At 49.5% G+C, this 25,232-nt stretch overlaps 2 protein-coding genes across 2 annotated transcripts; one reads left to right on the forward strand and one right to left on the reverse strand.

Moving 5' to 3' along the window:
• Positions 1-192: 192 nt before the first annotated feature.
• PRADC1 (protease associated domain containing 1) lies at positions 193-4,321 on the reverse strand. The gene is made up of 5 exons (XM_080813529.1): positions 4,083-4,321; positions 2,022-2,122; positions 1,382-1,491; positions 954-1,121; positions 193-747 (listed from the first exon to the last, which is right to left on the reverse strand). The coding sequence occupies exons 1-5, from the start codon at positions 4,147-4,149 to the stop codon at positions 627-629; spliced, it is 567 nt and encodes a 188-aa protein (XP_080669655.1). The 5' UTR covers positions 4,150-4,321; the 3' UTR covers positions 193-626.
• Positions 4,322-5,306: 985 nt separating this feature from the next.
• On the forward strand, positions 5,307-22,471 carry CCT7 (chaperonin containing TCP1 subunit 7). Its single transcript, XM_080814105.1, has 12 exons — positions 5,307-5,424; positions 11,314-11,467; positions 12,094-12,200; positions 14,374-14,499; positions 15,466-15,518; positions 15,863-16,034; positions 18,186-18,350; positions 19,147-19,335; positions 19,962-20,059; positions 20,403-20,535; positions 21,027-21,233; positions 22,085-22,471. Exons 1-12 carry the CDS (start codon positions 5,419-5,421, stop codon positions 22,304-22,306), a joined length of 1,632 nt encoding a protein of 543 aa, XP_080670231.1. The 5' UTR covers positions 5,307-5,418; the 3' UTR covers positions 22,307-22,471.
• The last annotated feature ends 2,761 nt before the right edge of the window (positions 22,472-25,232 follow it).

A 25,232-nucleotide genomic window follows, 5' to 3' on the forward strand; every position in this document is an offset into this window, starting at 1 on the left:
GCTTCCTGAGTTCTTGAGCAGGAAGCAGGCTGTATCAGGATCCAAGGTTAGTGGTAGCCTAAGCACTGGTCCTGAAGGACCTTGGTTAAGTCATTTACCCTCTGGGGGCCTCAGTTTCCTACCCCTCAAAATAAGGGCATGGGACCAGATGAGTAGGAAGGCCCCTCCCGCCCATGTGCTCTTATTCTAGGACACAGTTGCAACCCTGATGAGAGGCTTTATTGCTAAAAAGTCAGTGAGGGTTTATTAATTCCTCAAACAGCAGCTCCTAGAACCACTCCAGCAAGTGCTGTGAAGCACACTGAGGAGACCCTGGCAAGGGAAGGCTGGAGCCAGGTGGGATATGACAGGTCACAGGTGGCTCTTGGGCCACTTGGCTTTAGCCCCTTTTGTTCAGATTCTAGCCAAGAAGCTCTGGGGCCTGACTCTTGCCTCTTCCCATAGCATGAGATGTTTGGGGGCCCTGAGGAAGGGAAGGCCAGTGGCGTGGCTTTTAGCATAGCCAAGGCCCAAGGCTTTTTCCTCTACCCAATTCCACCTGCCCCCAAATCCCAAAGAGCAGAATTCCTGGATTTTCCTTTCCCAGCCCAGAGTTGTTTTAAGGCTGGTATGTGGGACCAACTCTTCTACCAGAAGGTCCAGGGTGGTTGCAGCAGCTCAAAGGTGGGGATGCTGGTGACATTGACTGGGATGGAAATGATGGCCCATGGCAGCCCATGCTGTTCCAGGGAGCGGCGGATCATGTAGCTGGGAGGGCATGAAGAGAGGTGGTGATGGTCACTTTCTCAGCACCCCATCATGCCCCACTGTCCCCATCACTCTGGGAGTTCTAGAGCCCAAGGACTTGGCCCTCCAACTGAGGCTTGCGGGAAAGGACTGGTGATTGCCCTTGACCTCCCCAAGTCATGGCACCCAGCCTGGTGCTGATACAGCCAGAGATAAGGAGCCCTCACCCATCTCGGCCGAGCAGGAAGAGAGCAGGGATGTCAGCTGTGCGCTGGGTACTGTCCTGAATCATCTCCACGTAGAAGCTGTCATTGTCAACCGCATTGTCAGAGATGATCACTGCCCGCCCGCCGTGCTCCTGCACCACTCGGGTCTTGGAGAGGAAGGAGCAGCCCCTGGAAGAGGTGATGATGAGACCAAAGGGAAGACAGGGTCCTACCTAGCCCTCCTCCAGACTGTCACTGCAAGGATGAAAGAAGGACCAGGGAGAATTTTTTATCAGTGGCCAAAAGGCACAGATCATCTTAAGACATTTCTTAAAGACCATTCAAAATGTGAATTATTTAAGAACAGCTATTTCAGAGCACCAACACCGATCTCAGAATCTACCCTATGTCGGGCCCTCCTCTGGTGCCAGCATCTGTCTGCTCCTTACCCTCTCTCCACCAGAGCAATCTGGTCCTGGATGAAGAAACCGTTGCTGAGCTCCCCACAGGCCTCCGAAGGTTCTGCAGGGACAAGGTGAATCTGCTCATACCTTGTGTGCTGGAAGACATTTAGATAGGTCAGGGTGAGGAGCCATGCCAGTTCCAAGACCAGACTGACAGTCCCCTATTGGTTCCTCCCAAAGTGTGAAGGAAACGTGGAGTGGTTTCAGCATGTTGAGCACTGAAGTATTTTTACTAAATTCTCACAAAGGCTTATCTAGTTGTCCCACTCAACCCTGCCTTTCTAAGATACGTAGGAGAGTTGGTATGGACCCAGAAAGAGGAAGTAACCTGCCTTAAGTCACATCGTGCAGACAAAGCTAGCAGAGCCCTTGGTTTCTCACTATTTCATGTCCCCAAAGAAGACAGCTTGTCCCTATCTGGTGCTCAAGTCTGTATTACACCTGGGAGAGTAGCTAACCGGAAATCTTTCCTTCCTGCACAGCAGCCCCAGGAGGACAGACCAGGATTCTGCACTCTCCCCTGTCCCAGCACTCAAGTATTGGTTGAAGGGATGAGAGGGTCGCCTGACTTGGTGGGATGGAGATGGAGACAAGATCAGAGACAAAGGGGTCTCCCTGAACTTACAAAGATACCACCAAAGTCCTTGGCAGGTGTGGCTGTGAAGATGTAGCGAATGTCTCCAGGACTCAGCACTTGGAAGTACAAATAATCATGGATGCGTAAGCCTGAAAGGTAAAAGAGTACGGGTGAGAAGCCTCCAGAGAACAAACTGGTTCAAGTTCAGATCATGGACCCGTTGTCTTCAATGGGGTTGGCTATAGTTCGGGCTCAGGGGCCCAGCTTTAGCCATGTTGAGTCCTCCTGGTGGGTGAGATAGATGGTCTCTGCCCTGATGCAGAGAGAGTTAGTAACCCCAGACAAATCAGCTGCTGGTGCTGCTGCTGCACAGGGGAGCCAGGAAGAAGGAGAGCCTCTGTGTTCTCTCTCTCGGGATGAATCCTTCTTTGCTCTGAAGTGGACCTGAGAGTTTCAAGGTGGAGCTGTGGTAACCTGAGTATAAAACGATTCTCACTAAAACTTAAAAGTTAACTCCGGTTCCACTGCCATGCCCCTTGTCCAGCCACTGTCTTTTCTTGTCCTCATGGGTCCAGCTTCTTATCTGGTCTGTCTGCCTCTGTTCTTGCTCTCTGTGGTCTATTCCCCCAAACAACAGCCATGGGGCTTCTTAAAATATCGTAAAGCAAATATGATGAGGTCACCACGCTTATGGCTCCAGAACCCCTCAACAACGAGCCTTTGCGTTCAAAATCTAAATCTCAACTGTGGCCTGTAGGGTCCTCTTCCATCTGGCCCTTGGCTACTACAACCTCATCTACTCGTTCTTGGCCTCCTTTCAGTTTCTTCCCTTCTCTGAGTCTTCTTACAGGCGTTGCCTCTATGTGGGAGGCTTCCTCCCCTTACCCCACCCCAGCTATGCCTTTTCACCCGGCTCTCACTCCTACTCACTGGTTAGGTCATAACTGATATGTCACTTCCTAGAGAAACCTTCTGTCCTGTCATTGCTGTCCCCCTAAGCCCCTCCAAAAAGAGCTTTTTCTCCTTTGACACTTTCAACATAATTTGTAATTATACAGTATTCATACTGGTTTGTTTAATTTCTGTCTCCTCCACTAAGGCAAGAACCACAGTTTCAGAGCTTAGTTCAATGCTGTATCCACATTATGTAACAGCGGCTGGGATATGTGGGTGCTCAATAAAGGTTGTCGAAGGAGTGAAGAACTATTTTCAGCTCCATTGCACTGAGGAAGAGAATTTTCAGAACAACCAGATTTTTCTGGGGTTTGGGATCTTCTCTTCAGCAACAAAGTTTAATATTTTACCTGGACTTGAATCCCTGGTTCTTCAGCTCAGAGAGATTGAGGAATGTGGAAATGTGGAAGCTGCTTGCCACAGGTCAAGTAGTCAGTCAACAGACTATCAAACCAGTACTGTGTGTCAGGGTTAGGACTGACTGCGGCTTTAGCTATCCTTGTCTCCAGCCCAAATCACAGCCACCAGAGAGAGTTCCACTGGCTTGGCATTGGGCTCACAGCTTTTACCCCAGGAGTGGGGACTTCCCATCAGATACAGATACATTCCCAAGAAGCCTTCTTTAAACTCCTCCTCCTTCCCACACACATCTTCGCCTGGCCTTTGTATTCGCTGATCTGTGTAAATCAAGTGTGGGTACATGTATGTGCTCGTGTGTGTAGGGTGTATATGTTTATGTGCTCCTTCAGGAGCAAACAGGTTGTGTGTGTACGTGTGTGCCTGTACATGGGAGCCCACGTGTAAGAATGTATGTCCCTGTATGCTCACATACATATCTCCAGCTTGTACTATCTCTAGCTGGCCCTTGTTCTTTCTCCCGGTCGCCCCTTCAGCCATCTGGGTCGGCGCTTCTGGGGGCGTGGAGAGGAGTCCTGCTTCGACGTGGGGAGCTGAGGACTCAGAGTCCAGCCTCGGGCCGCGCCCTGCTCAAGTCGCCGGGGGCCAGCACCCACCCAGTCCAGTCGCCCATCCCCAGACCTGCCCTGCCCCGAACTCGCGGGGTCCCCAAGGTGACCCGTGACTCCCGGCCCGACACGCGAGCGAGCTAGAGGGCCAGCCCCGCCCCGCAGCGCAGCCCCGCCCGTTGCCGCTCACCGTGGGCCGCGACGCACGCGGGGAGCCAGAGCACGAGACAACACCAGCCCGCGGCGCCGGGGACCATTTCCAGGGCCCGGCCCGGCGCCGCGCTTCCTCCGGCCGCCCCACCGCGCTAGCTCGCCAGACTTCAGCCTGACAGCTGCTCCGGCCTCCAGCCCCCAGACCCGCTCTTGCCGATGGTTGGCGGACGGGAACGAGGCCCACGTCTGATTGGCTCTGATGCCTGTTCGTGTAGCTACACTTTCCGCCTCTGCGCCTTAGCCTACTTCCTATTGGTCGAGAGAAGTGGGGCCGAGGGCTGATTGGTCTAAACTCTTAACAGCAACTGCCACCGCCCCCCCGCCAACCCGCGCCCTAGCATTTCTTAGTTTGGATTCGGCTCCAGGACTGCGCGGGCTGGTGGGCGGGCCGGGGAGGAAAGCGAACGGGAGGTGGGCAACCCTCTGGACTCGCTTCAGCCGCGGAAAGTCGGGGCCGTCAGCGGGTGCGGACTCGGCCGGATCTTTCCTGCGGCCGCCTAGCAAGACGGCGATTTGCTTCTCCCAACCGTGCTTTCCTCTTCCTCACCCCCTCTTTGGGAAGGCGTTCGTCTGGCGCGCAGGTGGTCTTCCGCGACCTCCACTCCGCTCGTCCTCCGCCCAGTTCCACCAGTACCTGCGCGCTCTCTGTCGGTAGGCGCTGGGGACCCGGCTCAGTGATCCCCTCCCTCGAGGAGGCTGTGGCCAGCGCAGAGCCAGAAAACGGGCACTGGGGCCAGGTGCCGGGTGCCCACGCCTGCTTTTCTACCACTTAGCCTACAGTTGTGACCTTGGACAACTTTCATAACCTCTCAGCCTCAGTTCCTCCATCTATAAAATGGGCATGATAATAGTACCAATGCGATAGGATTGGAAGGGTTCATGAGATCTCTCACCAAGGGCATATTTAACGTAAGCCTATCCCATAGCGCTCAATAAATGTTCGTGTTTATTGTATTCCTTGGTCTGGCGTTCGGGGTGAGGGGGGATGGAATGAGGGTTAGCGGGTGACGCGGATCGAACAAGGATTCTACATATTCAAAAGAGAAAAGCACAACCCGAATCCGGCGACCCTAGGTAACCAAAACTTCTTCCAAGAGCGCCTTCAGAGGCCCAGCCTCTGGCCCTTCTAGCCCTGTCGACTCTGTGGTAAAAAGACATAGAGTGGCGGAAGTGGCCCGTCCCCTTCCTCTTCCGAGCCAACGGCTTGGCGAAGCTTCTGGGCACTTCCCTGGCGCGGGGGATTGTGGGGTTGCTGGGCTTCCCGGACGCGGAGAAGAAGGGAGTCGTAGCGGGCCAGTGAATAAGCTTTCAAAATGATGGTGAGTGGCGTTTCGCCTATCTGTCGGCATCCGCTGCCATCCGGCCCGTGGGTGGCACCGCCTGGCCTGGGTCGGTCCCATAGGGCCCTTGGCTACCTACTGACTGTCCTTACGCGGATCCCCTGCCTCCGGCGACCCCGGCCCGCCGCGGCCTGGCTCGGCCCCCGCCCGGAACTGGGGCTCTGGGCGAGGCCTTTGTGGCGCTGGAGGGAAGGCTTTGGTCTGGCCGGCTGCGGACTACAAGTCCCAGGCTGCTTCGGGGCCGCGAGCCTGCTTAGGGGACCGGGTTTTTGGAGCCCCCCACAATCATAAGCTGTGTTAAACGAATGCGACTTTGAGCGTGCGTGCATACACGGTCGGCGGGTGCCTTGGGAAACGTGGGGTGTAAAAAACGTGTGCGTCCTAGAACGGGCAGCATGGGGACCTTATGTTGGGCGGAGCGGAGGGGCTCAACTGTGGTTGCTCGCGGGTCCCCCAGCCCGCTTGCTGCTGCATACATGGAAACAGACTTGGCTTGTACTTTACCACTCACTCGTTCGTTCCTTAAGTAAAAGCATATTTAGTGCCTACTGAATGTCATGTACTGCCAGTTGGTTGTTGGGGCTGCAGCTCCTCAGCCAGGAGAATGGACAGGGCACATGGGGACACTACGGCAGAGGTGGGAAACCCGGGCTCTGACTCCGACTCTGTTTGCCCTTCCGGAATTGGCATCAGACCAGGCTTTTCTAGTTGGCCATCTAACGCTGTGTCTCCTTTTCTTGAATTAGGGGTGTTGATGAATCCCGGAGGCCCCCTGTAGCCCAGCCCACTTCCGCCCCAGCCCTTTGTGCCATCTCAGAGCCCTAGATGCTTTCCATGGATCCCAAGCCTGCTGCTGTCTCTTGAGTTGCTTTTGAACAGGGCCAGCTTTTAAGGGGGTGTCTGAGGCAAGACCCTGACTTAGATGCTGCTCCCTGTGGTGCGCTTGGCAGTTCACTGACTCATTTTGGCCTGCCAATCAGGAAATCTTCTGTTATGTGCTGGCCTTCTGCGCTGCTTCCTGTCCTGGTAGATGTCAGACTGACACCTATGATATGTGTGTTCATTCTGTGACTGGATGCCCTGGGAGTCCAGTTGTACCCATGATAGAAGGAACCTAGAATTTATCTGTACTCTTTTCTCCCCTTCATACCTCTAGTACTGCCCTATTTCAGTCCCTCTCCAGCAGTACCTATTCTTGAAGTCGCTTTCAGAGTAAGGGCTCCAGAGCTACACTGGATGCCTAGGTTTTGTAACTAAGCTGGGCCACCTGCTAGGTATGTGACTTTGAGCATGTTACTAAATTCCCTGCCCTCAGTGTGTTAAGGGGATTCTTTGAGCTGCTACATGGAGTAAGCACTTAGCAAATCTTAAGCTGTTCTGCTAGGTGGTTGGTTTCTTCCTTCCCTCCCTGTAATCTGTCCTACTTCCGACTTCCATAGGAGTTTTGTTTGGCAAAACTCCTTTTGGGATGTGAAATGTCTGTCAAAAATCCTTGCTGTCATGGAATTAGCCCTTGGTATTCCAGAAGGCTTCTGTGATCAGAAGATACGTAAAGGGGCACCTGGCTGTCTCAGTCCATAGAGCATGCAACGCCTGATCTCGGGGTCATGAGTTTAAGCCCCACATTGGGGGTAGAAATTACTTAAATGAATAAAGTTTTTTAAAAAGAGAGAGGTAAAAGTGTGCCATGATAACTCAGTCCTGTGACTTTCAGTACACTAGTAAGGAACATGTGTCCTTGCCTTTGTGGTATTGAGCACTATATGCCTTGGCATGTGAACACCTGTTGTTGTTTTACAGAACATTAAGCTTTAATGATAAAGTTTTTTTGGTTTTTTTTTAAGATTTTATTTATTCATTTGACAGACAGATCACAAATAGGCAGAGAGAGAGAAGGGAGGAAGCAGGCTCCCCACTGAGCAGAGAGCCCGATGCGGGGCTCGATCCCAGGACACTGGGATCATGACCTGAGCCGAAGGCAGTGGCTTTAACCCACTGAGCCACCCAGGCGCCCCAATAATAAGGTTTTTAAGGAGGATGAAGATGAAGGTCATTAAGCTGAAATTCCAGAGCCTTCCACGATACCCTTGGCAGATTACTGGTTCCGCTCTTGTTTCTTTACTTCAGTAAAAATGAGGAGATTGAAAAGTAACTTAGAAAAGAAGCTGGACTTTCCATAGCAGTGCATGTCCTCAAGGAGCTAAAAGAAGAGGACCCATCCTGCTTGACCTGGCTTGGTTCAATCCAGCTCTGCCACCTTTCCCTTCCCTTAGGATTCCTCGTTTATCCAGCCTGCCATTTCTATGGGCCCAGCCTACACAGCATAGGGAACGTGGGGACTATGTGGTCAGCTACTTCTGAGCCCTCTTTGCTTTGTACTTAAGAATTCTCAGTGGATTTCGTTTCACCACCCTGCCAGTGCTTTTGCAAAAATTAGAAGCCAGTGCCTTTTTTTTTTTTTTAAGATTTTATTTATTTGAGAGAGAGCACGCACACATGAGAAGGGTGAGGGTCAGAAGAAGAAGAAGCAGACTCCCTTTTGAGCAGGGAGCCTGATGCAGGACTTGGTCCTGGGACTCCAGGATCATGATCTGAGCTGAAGGCATTCACTTAACCAACTGAGCCACCCAGGTGCCCAAGCCAGTGCTATCTTAATTCATGGCTTGTATAAAGTTGAATTTTCAGTATCAAAAGCTTTTGCATATTACTTCATATGTGGCCAAATCTAGGCACTCCACAAATTGAGATGACTATAATCCTTACCTTTGGGAAGCTCATACTTTAAGATGGCTGGTGTTATAAAAGTTGTACATGGAGGAAGCAGAAGGAATTACGGGATCCTCTCTTCAGGGTGCCCCTAGTAGCTGCTGTTAAAAAAACATCTTGGAAGAATTGGGGCACTGATGAATTGCTGGCATGGTAAGAAAGTGTTTTGTTTTTTACTTTTTAAAAATATCTTCACACATACACACACACACACACACACACACACTTTATTAAGTAAGCTCTGTAGCCAACACAGGGCTCAAACTCATGACCTGGAGATCAAGAGACACATGCTGTACCAACTGAGCCAGGGTAGGGGTACCTGGATGGTTCAGCCAGTTGGGCATCTGACTCTTGGTTCAGCTCAGGTCATGATCTCAAGGGACCTGAGACAGTGCCCTGTGTTGGGTTGTGGGCTCAGCACTGAGTCTAAACTATCCGTCTCCCTCTGTTCCCCCTACCCGTTTGTGCACTCACTCTCTCACAAATAAAACTTATTTTTTATTTTTCTAAAGATACTTTTATTTGTGTATTTGATAGAGACAGAGAGACAGCAAGAGAGGGAACACAAGCAGGGGAGTGGGGGAGGGAGAAGCAGGTTTCCCACTGAGCAGGGAGCCTGATCCGAAGCTCGATCCCAGGACCCTGGGATCATGACCTGAGCAGAAGGCAGACACCCAACAACTGAGCCACCCAGGTACCCCAAATAAAATCTTTTTTTAAAAATGGGGCGCCTGGGTGGCTTAGTTAAATGTCTGTCTTTGGCTCAGGTCGTGATCCCAGAGTCCAGGATCACAGCCCACCCCACCATCCCGCTCAGCGGGGAGTCTGCTCCTCCCTCTGCCTGCCCCCCACTCCCCACCCTGTGCTCTCTCTCTCAAATAAATAAGATCTTTAAAGGAAAAAAAATGTCGGGGTAGCTCTTATAAATAGGCATACAATTTGGAGGTGGAGGTAAGAAAAAGTCTTCATAAGCATTGTTCAGTTATCCTGTTGGAGAAGTGAAAATTTGTTGAAGGCAACAGGAAGAGTTTGAGGTTCATGTTAGTTTTTGATTTGAAGCGTAACACTGTGCAGGGCAAGGATGAACCGAAGAAGCTTGGGGCTGCCATGAGGAATAATTTAGCAGGACTGGGAGAGGCTAGGGCCTTTGGACGGAATACCTTTTTCCTTACAGAAGGTGTAAGAGGCCTAAAAGAATGCTGGGAGTATAAAGAAGCCATTTCTTGCTGCCAGACCTGGGACACTGGTGAAAGGGAAGGAATTTTCCCTTTGGCCCATGCCTGACCTCAGATTTCAGGGGGTATCTGACAGGTAGTCTTTTAAAAAAAAGAGAAAGAAAGAAAGTAGTGTATGCGTTTATTAGGAAAACATTGAAGCAAAACAGAAAACCCATAATACAAAGCATCAGAACCCTTTTTACTCCCACACTCTTAACTCATTACAGTTTCTTGCTCATCTTTCCAGCCCCTTTTATGCATTTACGTACTATATCTTGCCTCCTGCTTTGTTTCTCTTGATATTTTATATAGATAAAATGTAAATCGGAACATGCCATTCCTCTGCAATAAGTTTTTCCAGGGCTTCCTTTTGTAGGAATAAAATCCGAACTCCTTACCATGGTCTATATTGAGTATGTGATCTGGCTGTTGCCTGCATCTGCAGCCTTATTCCAATCTTCCTTCTGCCCACTGTCCTCCAGCTGCACTGGCCAAAGGAGTTGGCCTTTATCAGGAATTGCCCAGTGAATATGGAGTCACCCTCTTGGGTCACTAGGCTTTCTGATGTGTGAATCCCTGCCTCCTTATTTTTGGGTCAAGATCTCCCTTGTGCTTTCGTTTCCTGTGTTTTTCCTGCTCAGACTAGTGGTGGACAGGGGCAGTGGCTTTCAGACTTCGTATAGCAATCCATGGCAAGAAGTACATTTGAAGTCATAGCCTAGTAGTACACATATAGCATAACGAGTTTCGAAACAGCACCCTTACTATATTTTGTTTCACAACACAAAATTAAGTCACAAACTCAGAGAAGACTGAGTCTGGTTATGAGCTCATCTCAGAAGGCATCTCCCAAGATGAGGAATTACTGTCTGTGCTAACAGTGCTAACAGTCACTGAAGCAAAGGTCTTTAAGCAAAGTTTTAAAATGGACAAGTATCCCTGTCTTCCCAGAGTTTCTAAGGCGGGTCTCCAAATTAAGCCCCTGTAGGAATAATGACTGTTCTTGAGGCTAGCCTGCAAAATAGAGGAAGATTTCTGTGGGACATTTGATTGGAGACCAGTCACAGGGAAGCTCTATGGAACTGGCACTGAGAGTTGGAAACATCTTTGTACGAATTAGATTTGTTGTCATTTTGTGAGGCTATCTATTTCTCTGCCTGGCTCCTTCTGTGCACTCCAGCTAAGCATGGTTAGTAAGCTGCCTGCCTGGGCATCTCCAGGACACCACCTGAAGCTGTTGACGCCTCGTGTTTTGCATCAGTGCCCCGTCAACTTCTGTAGGATTAAGCTGTAATGCAGATAAGTGGTGGTTTTGCTGGAGGGTGAACACTGAGCTTCTTCCTCCTGTGCTGTGACCTAATTCTTCAACACAGGGGATAGTGTAAGAGTTGAAAAGGCTATGCTTACTCCGCTGAGCACTGGAGAACACAGTATTTGATTTAGACTAAATCATCCTCCTCATACCATTTTCTAGCACACCTGCAGGGTATGCTGTGTTCTTGGCTGTATCTCTGGATATAGGTGCTGGTCAAGGAATCAGCGTGGTGGACAGTGGGAATATAGTTTTTAAAAGCCTTCAGAGGGGCGCCTGGGTGGCTCAGTTGGTTAAGTGTCTGACTCTTAATTTCAACTCAGGTCATGATCTCAGGGTTATGAGATCGAGCCTTGCGGCTGGCTTGGTCCTCAGCAGGGTGTCTGCTGCTCTCCCTCTATACCCACTCCATGTGCGTGTGTGCATGTGCACGTGCTCTCTTTCTTGGATCTTTAAAACGCCTCCATATATTTCTGTTATGGGGGAGATGGAAACATTTATCCTTTCGCCCCTCCTTGAATTTCACTGTAATAGATGATTGTTAAAAGCAGTCCGTTCTTTCTTCTCCAGCCCACACCAGTTATCCTGTTGAAAGAGGGGACTGATAGCTCCCAAGGCATCCCCCAGCTTGTAAGTAACATCAGTGCCTGCCAGGTGATCGCGGAGGCTGTACGAACCACCCTGGGCCCTCGTGGCATGGACAAGCTGATCGTAGATGGCCGAGGTGAGTCTGCAGGGTTCCTCAGGCCAGGGCACAGGAGAGGACACTCCTGGGAAGTGTTCGGGATGGCAGAGGTTGGCCTCACAAATGCCACTGCTTTTAGGATCTCTGATGGCTTGCTGTGAAACAGTTCCATTTCGTACTTTGTCCCAAATGCTTGATAATCTTAGAGGAATATATGGGAGAAGTTGGTCTCAGGAGCCTGTTGCTTCTTAGGGAGAGGCAGCCTGGAAACGTGAAATAGAACCATCTGAGTTGCCTATGGTCGTTCCATTGTATCATGTCACCAAAACAGAATTTCCCCTCATGTTTTAGTGTCTTAGCTGACATGGGAGATAGTAGGGTATTAACTGTGTCAAGAATATCTAAACAGTTTCTCATTCTCATTTGATGTAATATTTTCTACATTCAGTTTGAGGTGTGCAAAGTGCTGTTCAGAGAAAATCAGGAGCTCATGGTCTTCAGAAGCTTGTGATTTTAGGTGCTTTGTGCACAGAGCTGAGTCTGTAAAAAGATCAGTTCATAGATGCCACGATCTTCTCTGTCCCATCCCAGTAAAGTGTGTGTGGGCTCCAAGTCCACCTGGGAAAAGGGTCTTTAAATTTTTACTTTCTGTTTTTCCTTTTAAGGCAAAGCAACAATTTCTAATGATGGGGCCACAATTCTGAAACTCCTTGATGTTGTCCATCCTGCAGCAAAGACTCTAGTGGACATTGCCAAATCCCAAGATGCTGAGGTGGGGAAATCAAGCATATGTGTTTAAATAAAGGTTGAAATGCATGAAATCTTAAAAAAAAAAAAATTATTATTTTTTTTTTTTTTAAAAAGGGGGGGCGCCTGGGTGGCTCAGTGGGTTAAGCCTCTGCCTTCGGCTCGGGTCATGATCCCAGGGTTCTGGGATCGAGTCCCGCATCGGGTTCTCCGCTCCGCGGGGAGCCTGCTTCCTCCTCTCTCTCTCTGCCTGCTTCTCTGCCTACTTGTGACCTCTGACTGTCAGATAAGTAAATAAAATCTTTTAAAAAAACTTTTTTTTTAAAGAAATGCATGGCTGCTTGCTCTTTTGCTTTTCTCGCATAAAGTTTTTTTTAATTTTAACTCTGAAATTATGATTTCACAAGTAGTACATGCTTGTAAAATATTTAGATGGTATTGATAGTCTTTTAAAATTATTCTCTTTCACTGAATGTAGCTGAGATCTTAGGACCAGGGTCATATACCATCATTCATATCCGTGACCTTGTAAATAATTTAATCTTTCTACCCCTGAAACAAATAATATATATTTATAATAATATTTTAAAAAAAGCAAAAAGAAACAGGTGAAAATAATTTTAGTATATTTAGCTTAAAAAAAATCTCTTGGGTCGCCTGGGTGGCTCAGTGGGTTAAAGCCTCTGCCTTCGGCTCAGGTCATGATCCCAGGGTCCTGGGATCAAGCCCCACATCGGGCTCTCTGCTCAGCGGAGAGCCTGCTTCCCTTCCTCTCTCTGCTTGCCTCTCTGCCTACTTGTGATCTCTGCCTGTCAAATAAATAAATAAAATCTTTAAAAAAATCTCTCACATGTTAGTCACCTTATAAGATGGGGCTGGAAACTCTAAGGTTTCCAGTTTACCTGTTGTTGTTTTTCCATGCTGGTAAAATACAGATAACATAAAGTTTGCCACTTCAGCCATTTTCAAGTGTATGAAATGACAACATTAACCAATGTGTCTTAAAACATTTCTAACTCTATGGGCACTGGGGTGGCTCAGTTCCCTAAGCCTCTGCCTTTGGCTCAAGTCATTATCCCAGGGTCGTGAGTTGGAGCCCCAAGTCAGTCTCCTTGCTCAGTGGGGAGCCTGCTTCTCCCTCTCCCGCTGCCTGAGGCTCCCCTTGGTTGTGCTCTTTTTCTCGCTACATCTCTCTGTGTGTCTGTCAAATAAATAAATAAAATCTTTACAAAAAAAAAAATCTAACACTAGAATCTTGATAATAACTGTTGAGAGGAAACAGGCTTGCGATTTAGAGTATTACGGATATGTTCTGAAGTTATATAAAAGGGTTTATTGAGACCCAGTAGCCTATAAAACAGTATTACTTGTAAAAATTAAAGTGAGAATAATCTGGATTTGACCTGTTACTATCTTCAACAAGGGACTAATAACCTTTCTGGCCAGGAGTTTGGCCACTTAAACCCTTTACCCCAGTACCACTTCTTCCCCCTTGGAGATCCCTCATATTACACAATGGACATAAGTGAGTTGAAAGTGAATTTCTCCCAAATCAGATGTGATCTGGTTTTAGCTTTTATTCTTTTTCTCATTCATTAAAAATAGGGTTTAGATCCCATTGTAGAAAATGACTATGTTAGAAAGGCTAGCAGACTTGTTATCTGCTTATTCCAAACAGTGTATAAAATGTAAAGGACTTTTGGCCTTTCCTGGAAGGTTTGTTTCAGTGGGATTTGGCGGAAGTGATCTTTTTGGAAACTTCTGTAGTCTTTCATACTCCTTTAAGAATGTTTGTGTCCTGTCTCTTGCTGCCATGGTTACCTGGGACACAGAAGCGTTGTAAGTGTGACTGGGACTATCTTGTTCATCATGCCTATGTGTAATATATAAGTTCTTGGTTAATCTGCTTATGTGATTTCATATCCTGAGGAACTTTGATTGTCCAAGTCAGCTCTCTTTGGAGAATGGGCCTGGCTGGGGAACTAATTTTGTAGCCCAGAGCCTTTTGATGGAATGGATACCTAACTACCATCACCTTCCTTATACTTGTTGCCATCAGGAAAAACATTTTTCAGGAAAAAAACATTTTACACCCATTTAAACAGTCCCAGTTTAAATGGGTAGGTTGCCTAAAAATGGAGTTTCAGGGTTTATTTCTAAACATGAGGAAACATGAATTTCCTGTCATCTGCTTCCAGGTCGGTGATGGTACCACCTCTGTGACCCTGCTGGCTGCTGAGTTTCTGAAGCAAGTAAAACCCTATGTGGAGGAAGGTTTGCACCCACAGATCATCATCCGAGCTTTCCGCACTGCCACCCAATTGGTATGGGAATATTGGCTACCCTGGCCATGTGCTTGGGTACCTTCATGTTTCTCTTAGGATAATACCTTTAGTGGGGTATAGAGAGGCTGGTAACAGGGTTCCTTGGACTTTTTCTGACTTCTCCCTACAAATTTCAGATCTGCCATTCAGTAGCTATCTCTTCAAGCTTCAGGTTTCCTGATGGACTCAGTAAGTGAGAGCTGGGGTTTTTTGGTTTGTTTTTTATCAAGTTCCTCATGGCACACATGTCAAGACCCTGCTTTTATTGATCTTTGACCTTCATTCTGTGATCTTGGGCAAGTCAGTCCCTCTAGGCTTTACTTTCTCCCTTTACTATCTCTCTTCCAGGGGCACCTGGGTGCCTTGTCAGTTAAGTGTCTGACTCGTGATTTCGGCTCCGGGTCATGGGATGAAGCACTGGCCCAGGCTCCATGCTCAGTGGGGAGTCCGCTTGAGATTCTCTGCCCCCCACCCCCCAAAGTTATTTACTATCTGTTTCGGGTTGGTGACATTAAAATGAGATCATACATGAGAAGTGCTTTTGAAAAGATACTAAGTTTAACATACAAACGTATTATATATCTAATAAATAAAGTGCTGGAAGATGTCATGGGTATTTTTCATAAGCCAGAAGGTTTGGCCCAATCTAGCATCCTAGCTTGTTTCCACTCATTTATTTTATTGTATTCTTTGCATATTCAGAGTTAAATCCTAGAAATACCCTGTTTTTTCAGAACTATACCTATGTCATACCTATGCCTAGACCTATTTGTCACTGGGAGTTTTCTAAACTGTAGAGACCTTTGTTTCGGGCAGCTACAGGACTTGGAAGTGTTGTTTCAGCTGCAGAGTGGGAATGTTTAAGAATTGGGAGTAAATAGATTGGAGAGTGGCAGGATGGTCTGGGACCCACCTCTCCGGATTGCCTTTGGTGCCAGGGACTCACTCGGCTTCTGTTGTTGGCAGGCAGTTAACAAGATCAAAGAGATCGCTGTGACTGTGAAGAAGGAAGATAAAGTGTAAGTTTTTGGTGGGCTTTGTCAGAACCTTGACTTTCTGTGGCCAAATTAGATGTAGAGGTGTGTTGCCACTCTATATGGGTCCGGGGCTATTTGGCTCTTGCCAGACCCTTGGCTGTACGCCAGCTTACACAGCACAGAAGGGGCTGTATGCTGGAGTTTTAAAGCTGTCCCACGTGAGGTCTCTGGCTGTGGTCACCATCTGTCAGTGGTAATCTGTCCTAAAGATGTGGAAAATGAAGCTGGTGTGGGCTGAGTTTAGACACCAGAACAGACCCCCTGTCCACACTGCATAGACTTAAGACAAGAGCCTGACGCAGGTCCCACCCACCCTTGTGTCCCAGGGAGCAGAGGAAGCTGCTGGAGAAGTGTGCCATGACTGCCCTGAGCTCCAAGTTGATTTCCCAGCAGAAAGCCTTCTTCGCCAAGATGGTGGTGGATGCAGTGATGATGCTCGACGATTTGTTGCAGCTTAAGATGATTGGAATCAAGAAGGTGCAAGGTGGTGCCCTGGAGGTAAGCCTGCCACAGCCCCCCTGGGAGGCTCCTGCCTTCACATGGACTCTGCAGACGGGTCGGTGCAGGAGGTGAGCACACCATACAGGTGCTGAGAGGCTGCGTGTTGGACTGGAAGTCAGACTAGAGTTGTGGTCCCCATTCTGTCACTACAGCCTATGACTGTACGTACTTTCTGGACCTGTATTTACTTGTCAGCGGAAGAGCAGATTGAACTCAATTTTTAGAATCTCTGTGTGATACGGGAGGGGATAGCTCTAGCTCCATCTGATAAATTACTTAAGACCCTCCCGGCGAATAAATCTGAGAAGTGCTTCTCAGTCCACTCTGTTTCAAGGGACACACCTTTTATTCATTTATTTTGAATAGATGATACATAGTTCTCAATGTAGAAAGGGGCCTAAAGATAAAAATAAATGCCCCAGGTACAACCACCGTTAAGTGTGTGTGTGTGTGTGTGTGTGTGTGTGTGCGTGCGCGCATGCACATGCGTGTGCATGGGCATGCAAGTGCTTCCAGCATACTGTGTGTGTCTGTAAACACATATGTAAATACTACTTTTCTTTTTCTTTTTTTTTTTTTTTTTAAAGATTTTATTTTTATTTATTTGACACAGAGAGAGATCACAAGTAGGCAGAGAGGCAGGCCGAGAGAGAGAGAGAGAGAAGCAGGCTCCCTGCCAAGCAGACAGCCCGATGCAGGGCTCGATCCCAGGACCCTGGGATCATGACCTGAGCCAAAGGCAGAGGCTTTAACCCACTGAGCCACCCAGGCGCCCCAAATACTGCTTTTTTAAACACAAGGGTTTATTTGTAATACAGTGTTCTGTAATTCCCTTTTGTCCATTAAACAATATATTTTAGAATTTTTTTTAAAGATTTTATTTATTTATTTGACAGAGCTCACAGGTAGGCGGAGAGGCAGGCAGAGAGAGAGGAAGGGAAGCAGGCTCCCGGCTGAGCAGAGAACCCAGTGCGGGGCTTGATCCCGGGATCCTGGGATCATGACCTGAGCGGAAGGCAGAGGCTTTAACCCGCTGACCCACCCAGGTGCCCTTCTGCCTATCCATCTTGATTAAGCTCAGGCATCACCCCTTTAGGATGCTGTGGATTTGAGTGGTGCACACGTGTTCACTATTAGGCAACCGTATTAGAGATTAGCACTGACAGAGAACATGGAGGTCATTGAGCTGAATATACCCTTTTTTATTGAGTGGGAAATGACTTGGTCCCTTAGTAAGAGAGATCTGGGATTTGAACCCAAGTCTTTGGATAGTGCTGAAGTCCGTCCCAAGGGCAGCGTGCTTTCTTAATATTCCCTACTATTAAATCCAACCCACGGGAAGCTCAAGTTCTGAGGGACTGAAATGTAGAAAGCCACAGTTGTAGGTAGGGAACTGTACAGGGGGTTTCTGACCCTTTTGGCTTCATCTCCTGGGAAGAGGACGCACCCAGCTTACTGTACACAGGTCAGAGTGTGCGTGCACACACGCAGGACAGAGGGGGTGTGGGGAGGCGTGTCCCGTAGAAAACCGGGAGGAAGTTGAGTTGGGATTGAAGGGGGAGGCATTGGGCAGCCTGTACCTTATTCGTAAATGCCTGGTCCCTTGTCTGGCACTGGAGGTATACATTCGGCATCATCCCTTGGCTCCCGCTTTGGAGGTCAGTCTTAGGGGAGAGCCCAAATGGCCTTTTACCATGCTTAGTCTCTGTAAGCTAAATGATTGATTTTCTTGATACTGAAGGGACAGCCAAAATATGTTTTGTATTTTTCCCAGGTTTTATGAAAATGAAAAGGCTTTGTTGTAACGGTGAAATAAAGACATGGTCGGGGTGCCTGGTGGCTCAGTGAGTTAAGCCTCTGCCTTCATCTCAGGTCATGATCTCAGGGTCCTGGGATCGAGCCCTGCATCGGGCTTCTGCTTGGCAGGGAGCCTGCTTCCCCACCTCTCTCTGCCTGCCTCTCTGCCTACTTGTGATCTCTCTCTCTCTCTGTCAAATAAATAAATAAAATCTTAAAAAAAAAAAAATGAAGACATGGTTAACTCTTTCAGGTTCACGGGAATAGACATTTCTTAGCCTAGTACACCACTAGCTTGATTTCATTTCATGCCAGTACTGAACTGTTGACTGTTTTGTTATTTTTAAACAGGAGTCCCAGCTGGTAGCTGGCGTCGCGTTCAAGAAGACTTTCTCTTATGCTGGGTTTGAAATGCAACCCAAAAAGTACAATAATCCAATGATCGCCCTTTTAAATGTCGAGCTTGAACTGAAAGCTGAGAAAGATAATGCTGAAATCAGAGTCCACACGGTTGAGGTAGGCCCCACCAGCTGGCAGTGGCCAGGGAACGGTCAGCTTTCTGGGCCAAAGCCTTGGTCTTTGTGGACATCTTGGGCCCAGCTCTGTTTCTCAGGCTCCCTATGGACCCCGTTCTCCCCCTGGCCCCCTGAATATGTTGATGTCCAAGTACTAGGCCCACTTTTTTTCCCACTCTGCTCCCTGAGTGACCTGACATGAGGGTATTTGGGTAGGTAAGGCCTGCTGAAATAATTCTCTGGCCCCTGAGATGGGGCTAGCGGGGCCTTCCACCTATCACCAAGCCCAGGATTTTGAGTCCTCTTATTTGAGCAGATGAAGGCCCTTCTGCACTGGGTCCCACACTATAGACAGGTGTGCTCCCATGACCGATGATACCAAGGCTGTCTCTGGAGGTAGCAGTGTTCCCAGCTATAAGCAGGTGCTGTTAGGTAACGTGCCCCCAGCACAGAATGGCCTCTGGGGGAAGGGGTCTTATCACCGGGAATTCCGTGGGTACAGCTTCTCAGAGGAATCTAGATCTGTGAGGCTAAACTATTTCTTAACACCTTGGCATGCCAGCTCTGGAGGAACTCCCAGTCCTGGGGTTATTTTCTGTTTGGCGTTTAAAAGTTTTAGATGGTTCCTAAGTTACCGTATAGGGTCCTTGTTTAGTTGGACTGAGGAGGGGCTCTTCTGGTTACCCTTGTTAATTCCCAGATAAATCAGCATATTTTACCTGGGGGGTATATTTTAGCCTACCATATATGCCGACCTCCCCCCAAAAGCATCCTCATCCTTTTCTGGGTCTCTTAAGGATTATCAGGCAATTGTTGATGCTGAATGGAACATTCTCTATGACAAGTTAGAGAGGATCCATCATTCTGGAGCGAAAGTCGTCTTGTCCAAACTTCCCATTGGGGATGTGGCCACCCAGTACTTTGCTGACAGGGACATGTTCTGTGCTGGCCGAGTACCGGAGGAGGATCTGAAGAGGACAATGATGGTAACCAAATGTTCGAGTGCTGCTTCTTGGCCTTTGTGGCCCTGGAGGAATTTTCATTTACTCCTGGTGTGCTGGAATGCGCTGTCAGGTTGGCACGTGATTCTAGGCCTGTCTTCACTTTTTTTGGCCTTGAAGCACTCCAGTCCCCATGTGCACATGCTCAGTATAACCGAAACAAGTCAGGAAATCTGATTTGTGTGGGAACCTAGTATTAATGCTATGATCAGCTAGAGAAACTCAAGTATTGGTGTTTCCAGCCAGATTTCCTCCTTTTTTTTTTTTTGAGCATTTCACCAAAGATGTGCTAGGTCTAAAGCACCGATCCTAACTAGTTGTTGGGCCCAGGGCATACTAGTTTGGGGGAGTGGGTTTTGGCTGAAGTAAAGGGTCCCCATCTCCTTTTAACTAGGCCTACTTGCCTGCCATGTGTCTTTGTTCTGTTTTATTTTCTCCTCTTTCGGGGGGGGGGGTATGGGTGAGAGTGGGTTATCCAGGGCAGGAGGCTCTGGGGCACTGGTGTAGGGTTTAGCATGGGAATTGGCTTTTCAAGCTGGGTGGCAGGAAGCTGTCTTCTGGCTTCACGGGAGCCTAACTGCCAGGTCGTTTTACTTTCCCGTGCTCCTCAGGCCTGCGGAGGCTCCATCCAAACCAGTGTGAATGCTCTGTCGTCAGACGTGCTGGGCCACTGCCAGGTCTTTGAAGAGACCCAGATTGGCGGCGAGAGGTAAGCCATAGGCCTGGGCTGCCTGGGTCTGGCCTTCTGCCTTTTTCTGGGAGTGGTATACAGCATGTGCTCCTCTTTTTTGAAGTCTCACCTTTCAGGGCATAAAGAACTCAGATATGAAGTATTTCGAGAGGGGAGGAGGTCAAGTTGTGTCTAAGGTCTGACTCCGCAGTGCCCCAGGTTTACAGCCCCAAACCTTGCCCAGAACATGTCTACAAGAGTGGGATTGGAAAACCCTAGTGAGGAACAAAAGAGCAGCTACTGAGTGTTGGGAGGATGTGGTGAGGTCAGACACATAGGCTGGCAGCAGAAATTAATGTGTATGATTTGATCCTGGGTGTAGGTACAATTTCTTCACTGGCTGCCCCAAGGCCAAGACTTGCACTATCATCCTTCGCGGCGGTGCTGAGCAGTTTATGGAGGAGACGGAGCGGTCCCTGCACGACGCCATCATGATTGTCAGGAGGGCCATCAAGGTACTAGGCTGGGGGTGTCCTGCCCGCACAGCCCGCTCTGCCTCCCCAGCTGATGAGACCCTGGATTTGTGTGGTGATTTCTTCCCTCTATAACCTGTCCTTCCCTGAGTGGCCTGTTGGCCCTCAGTTGTCTCACAAGTCATTGAGAAACAGCCTCAGTCTCTCAGAATAGGTGATACTGTCTTAAAAGCTATGACTTGTGAGCCATCTGTGAAGCTGCTGTTACCAGCCATCCCAGAGATTGTACCGGTGCCCTCATACTACACGGTGACCCTGAAGATGGTCAGAAACCAGAATGTTCACCGGATTGCAGTTGGGATGTGCTAGAAAAGAGCCGCATCTAGGTTTCCTGGGGTTTGGGATGTGGGAGGAATGAGGAACCACTCCCTTTTGGTGCTAGAGGGCCTGCTGACTGGCTGGTCTAGCTTGGCTGTGGCTGGAGCTTGGACCAGGGGCCTGTTAGCATTGAGAGGTGGGTCTGGTCTCTGCAGAATGATTCAGTGGTAGCTGGTGGCGGGGCCATTGAGATGGAGCTCTCCAAGTACCTGCGGGATTACTCAAGGACCATTCCAGGAAAACAGCAGCTGTTGATCGGGGCATATGCCAAGGCCTTGGAAATTATCCCACGCCAGCTGTGTGACAATGCTGGCTTTGATGCCACAAACATCCTCAACAAGCTGCGGGCTCGGCATGCCCAGGTGGGTCCTTTTCCCTTGGGTCCAGGGATTGGGTGCGTGGGCCACAATTTGGAGCGTGTGCTGTGCCTACTCAGGCTCTGCGTGCTGGGCCCCAGGCACAGGGCTGGAACCGGACCTGGTACCAGCTCACCATGTCTCTGAGGGCAGAGAGAGCCTCGGTGCCATCAGAGGAACCAGGGGGTCCCTACCGCCTCCTCCCCAGAAGCACATGCTGACCACATATATGGGGCTTCCCAGGGTGGTGGTAAGCAGGCCGGAGCCCCGTCAACTAGCAGTCCAGCCACGGCTCTGCTGCCTCTAAGTTGTGATCTCCCGGAGAGCTTATTGGGTTCATTCGCTGTTTGGCAGATACTTGTTGAGAGGTGTTAAGTGCTGGGCACTGTGACAGCAGCACTCAGTGAGTGGCCTTGCTTCTGACTTGCATGAGGGCTTGGAGCAAACATTCACTTCTCTGCATCTCCATATCCTCATCTGAAATGGAGGGTAATGGAAGCAGTGAGCCAAGTAAGGGGGGGGTTGGGGAGTGTTCCTCTTGAGAAGTACACAGTCCTCAGGGTGACCTGAGGATGGGGCCTGCCCAAAACACAGCATGTTGCCCAGAAGAGGGCCCAGAGCTCTTGTGTGAGCAGCTTGTTTAGGGTTTGAAGGGGGTGGGCGTTAGGGGCACTGGTGGGAAGACATGCTCGCCCAACTTCCTGGTGTGACGCCAGGTAGACGCTATCTTCCTTGGGGAAATTCGGGCAAGTTCAGAGAGAATGAGGTTTTCTAACACCTGGAAGCTTTTGGAGGATATGTGGGAAGAAATTTGAGAGCAGTTGCCTATTACCTCCTGTCTTTTCCTGTTCTTTCAGGGGGGCATGTGGTACGGAGTGGACATCAATAACGAGGACATCGCTGACAACTTTGAGGCCTTCGTGTGGGAGCCAGCCATGGTGCGCATCAACGCCCTGACCGCAGCGTCTGAGGCTGCCTGCCTTATCGTGTCAGTAGACGAAACCATCAAAAACCCTCGCTCAACGGTGGACGCTCCCCCAGCGGCAGGCCGGGGCCGGGGCCGCGGCCGCCCACATTGAGATGCACCCTGCCCCTCTCACAGGGGGCTGGCAGGCTGGCTGCAGGGTGTGCTTACTCTGTCTTGGTCAGTTGGTATCACAAGGAAGGGGTAGTCATTGGTCCACTCTGTTCTTACTGGAGGTTATTTAAATAAACTTAAGACTTAGAATTCACTTTACAAATTACTTGGGCACGGGAGTTTTACTTGGAAGTGTCTTGATTCCAGCTCAGGATTTTACTTTTGTATGTATTCACCCACAGAAAAATCTTCTTTACTGTCGGGCTGAGTCCTCAGCACCCTCTGGTTGTTAAGGCAGTGTGTGCAGCAGGGAGCTCCACTTGGGAACCTCCATCTGGAAGTCTCACTTTGTTAGTTTCCTTTATCCCTGAAGTGGCTGGGACACTGATGTCATCTTGTTTAGCCCTGGCTTCACCAGGCATTGCTGGGTTTGAGTACCTGCATTGCGTTACTTCATTTGCTCCTTCCACCTCCATACTCTTGGCTCAGTCTTTGGTCTGATTCAAGATCTCATGGTTGAGGGATCCTGGAGGAATGTTCTAGAGAGGCCACATCCTCTTGAAATTCTGTGGTGATTGTTCAGAGGTCCATTGAGGAGGTGGCAGAAGGAGCACTCACCTGGTCTCGATTCAAGCACTAATGGTCTTGGGGGTTCCTTTTGCTTTCATCTGACCGGTGGAGGTTTGGAGTGGCCAGCACAGATAAACTGGAAATCAGCAGGGTCTGAACTGTCTTCTCGTTCACACTGTCCTGAGAGCCAGCCTGTAGCTAGCTGTCGTCATCGTTGAAGCTAGAGGTGGGACTCTGTCTCCTTGAGCCATGGAAGCCTTAGCTGCCTGACACTGGGAGGTGATGAGGAAGAAAATCTCTTGAGTTTGGCCCACCCTTGGATAGGTGGACTCAAGCAGGATGGGGTGCTGGGCAGGCTGTGGAGTCGGGCATCCCTCCCTACTTGATGGTCTCTGGGTAAACTATTCTGAGCCCCTGCCGCCCTGCCTGTGTGGGGAACAGAAGATCCGGCTTGGAGTTGTGGAGACGCATGTTTATCTGCTTGTTCGATGCTGGAACCACACATAGTTTAAGCCCAAACCCCTGGTCTTTTTTCTGATTTTTAAATATTTCAAGACTTCAGTAATCAAATCAGTGGGGCAACTTCATTTGGCAAAATGGGGGAGTCAAGGCCAGAAAACAATGGCCAATTTGGTCTCTCGCCCAGGCCGGAGCCTGATTGGCTGGCTAGAGCTTCCTGTAGAAGTGGCCAAGCCACTGAGGGGCTGGGCAGTACCTGGTGCTCCTGCTGGACTTGTCCTGTTATCCTTAAAATGGCCTCCCCCAGCTGAGGGTCAGAAATGACGCCCCAAGGCTCTTCGTCTGTGTGCAGAGTGATCGTGGCAGGGACAGCGATGCCGAGAGCCCTGAGACAGGTCTTCCTAATGCTTTATTCACTGTCAATGCTGTTCAGGTCACACACACCCCCCACCTTCCTGTCTCAGTGCACTTGAAGGGCAGAAAGGCTTGGTGACACAGACGGACAAAAATACGGCCACCTACCGTTTACTTCCCTGGCAGATAGTCCAGTTTCACCATCTTTTATTGGATACAAAGTCATAAATTCTCTGATGCCCACATGAGTCCTTTTAAATACACACACTCAGGTACATTCGGCAGAGGGCACCTATGGGTGACGTGGAGCAAAGTGCTGGGATGGTGATGCCTGGGGGGCGGGCAGAGAAGTGGGGCCAGGGAAGGCCCCCTGGGGGCTGGAGGTACAGGCACCACTTTAGAAACAAAACCAAAAAACGCTCTCCACCTCCGCCTGCTGTGCTTGGGGTGGGGGGAGCTCCGCTCACGGTTCAAGCCCATTGCAGCCTGGCCGTGCAGGGAAGGCAGGCCTGGGGGCCACTCGTGGAGGGCCCCACTAGCAGTGCCCACTAGAGCCAAGCCTACTGGTGCCAGTCACAAGGCAAGCCAAGGTCACTTCGGGCCTCTGCACTTGAATACAGGACCCTGCCGAGGCAGAACTGAGGCAGGGAGCCCGAGGCGAAGCCCCCCTGGAACCATGCCAGCAACGGCAGATGAGGCTTGGGCTCTTGGTGGGGAAGCCTGCCTGATTGTCAGGGCAGTCTTGGGACTGGCCGGGGTCCCAGGGGGTTGGGGAAGGAATAGGAGCTGGTTGCCTTAGTTGGCCCTGGTATTCCGGTCTTCACCCAATCCTAAACCTTATCCTCAGGCAGAAGCTGCAGATGAATACACTTGTCCAGGAATAAATACATACACACAACACACAGCAGTATATACAGAAATGCAGGCCTGGAACAAGGCTGGGTGAGAAAGCATGACCACCAGGGTTAAAGAGAGAAGTGCCAGGCCCCTGGGGAAGGAACCAATAGGCTGGACAGATGGCATCAATTTGAGTTAACTCCTCTGGGCAGGTAAGCCCTGTCCCCACTCACCATTTCTGCTGTCTTCACCCCAAGTCCACCAGGAATTGGGTCTTTGGCACCAGTAATCACTCTGGGAAGGTCTTCAGCCTAGCGCCTTAGTGGGATTAGGGCCTGGGCAGCTTCCCCCCCATAGCCCAAAGGACCAAGGGAACAGGCAAGGACCCAAAGGCAAAGGATGGAGCCAAACCTTGGAGCAGCAGGCTTTGGGAGGGAGGTGGCTTTTTGTTTTTGAAGCATTTTTTGAAGGGCTCGCTCAAACCACTCTCACAGGACCAGGAAATCCTGGGCTACCTTGGTCCTTAGGTGGTTTCTTGGCCAGTGGAAAGCCATGATTCTGGGCAGCACCCTTCCTCTCTCCCAGGGGTCAGGTACATACAGCACCACCTTCATTCCCTGCTAGTGCCACGGGGAGGCAGCCCAAAGCCTCTGTGTTGCTGGGTACAGGCCACGTGGCAGGGACAGGTGTAGGGACACCCGAGTGCT

Source organism: Martes martes (genome assembly GCF_963455335.1).
Source record: "Martes martes genome assembly, chromosome: 9".
NCBI lineage: Eukaryota > Metazoa > Chordata > Mammalia > Carnivora > Mustelidae > Martes > Martes martes.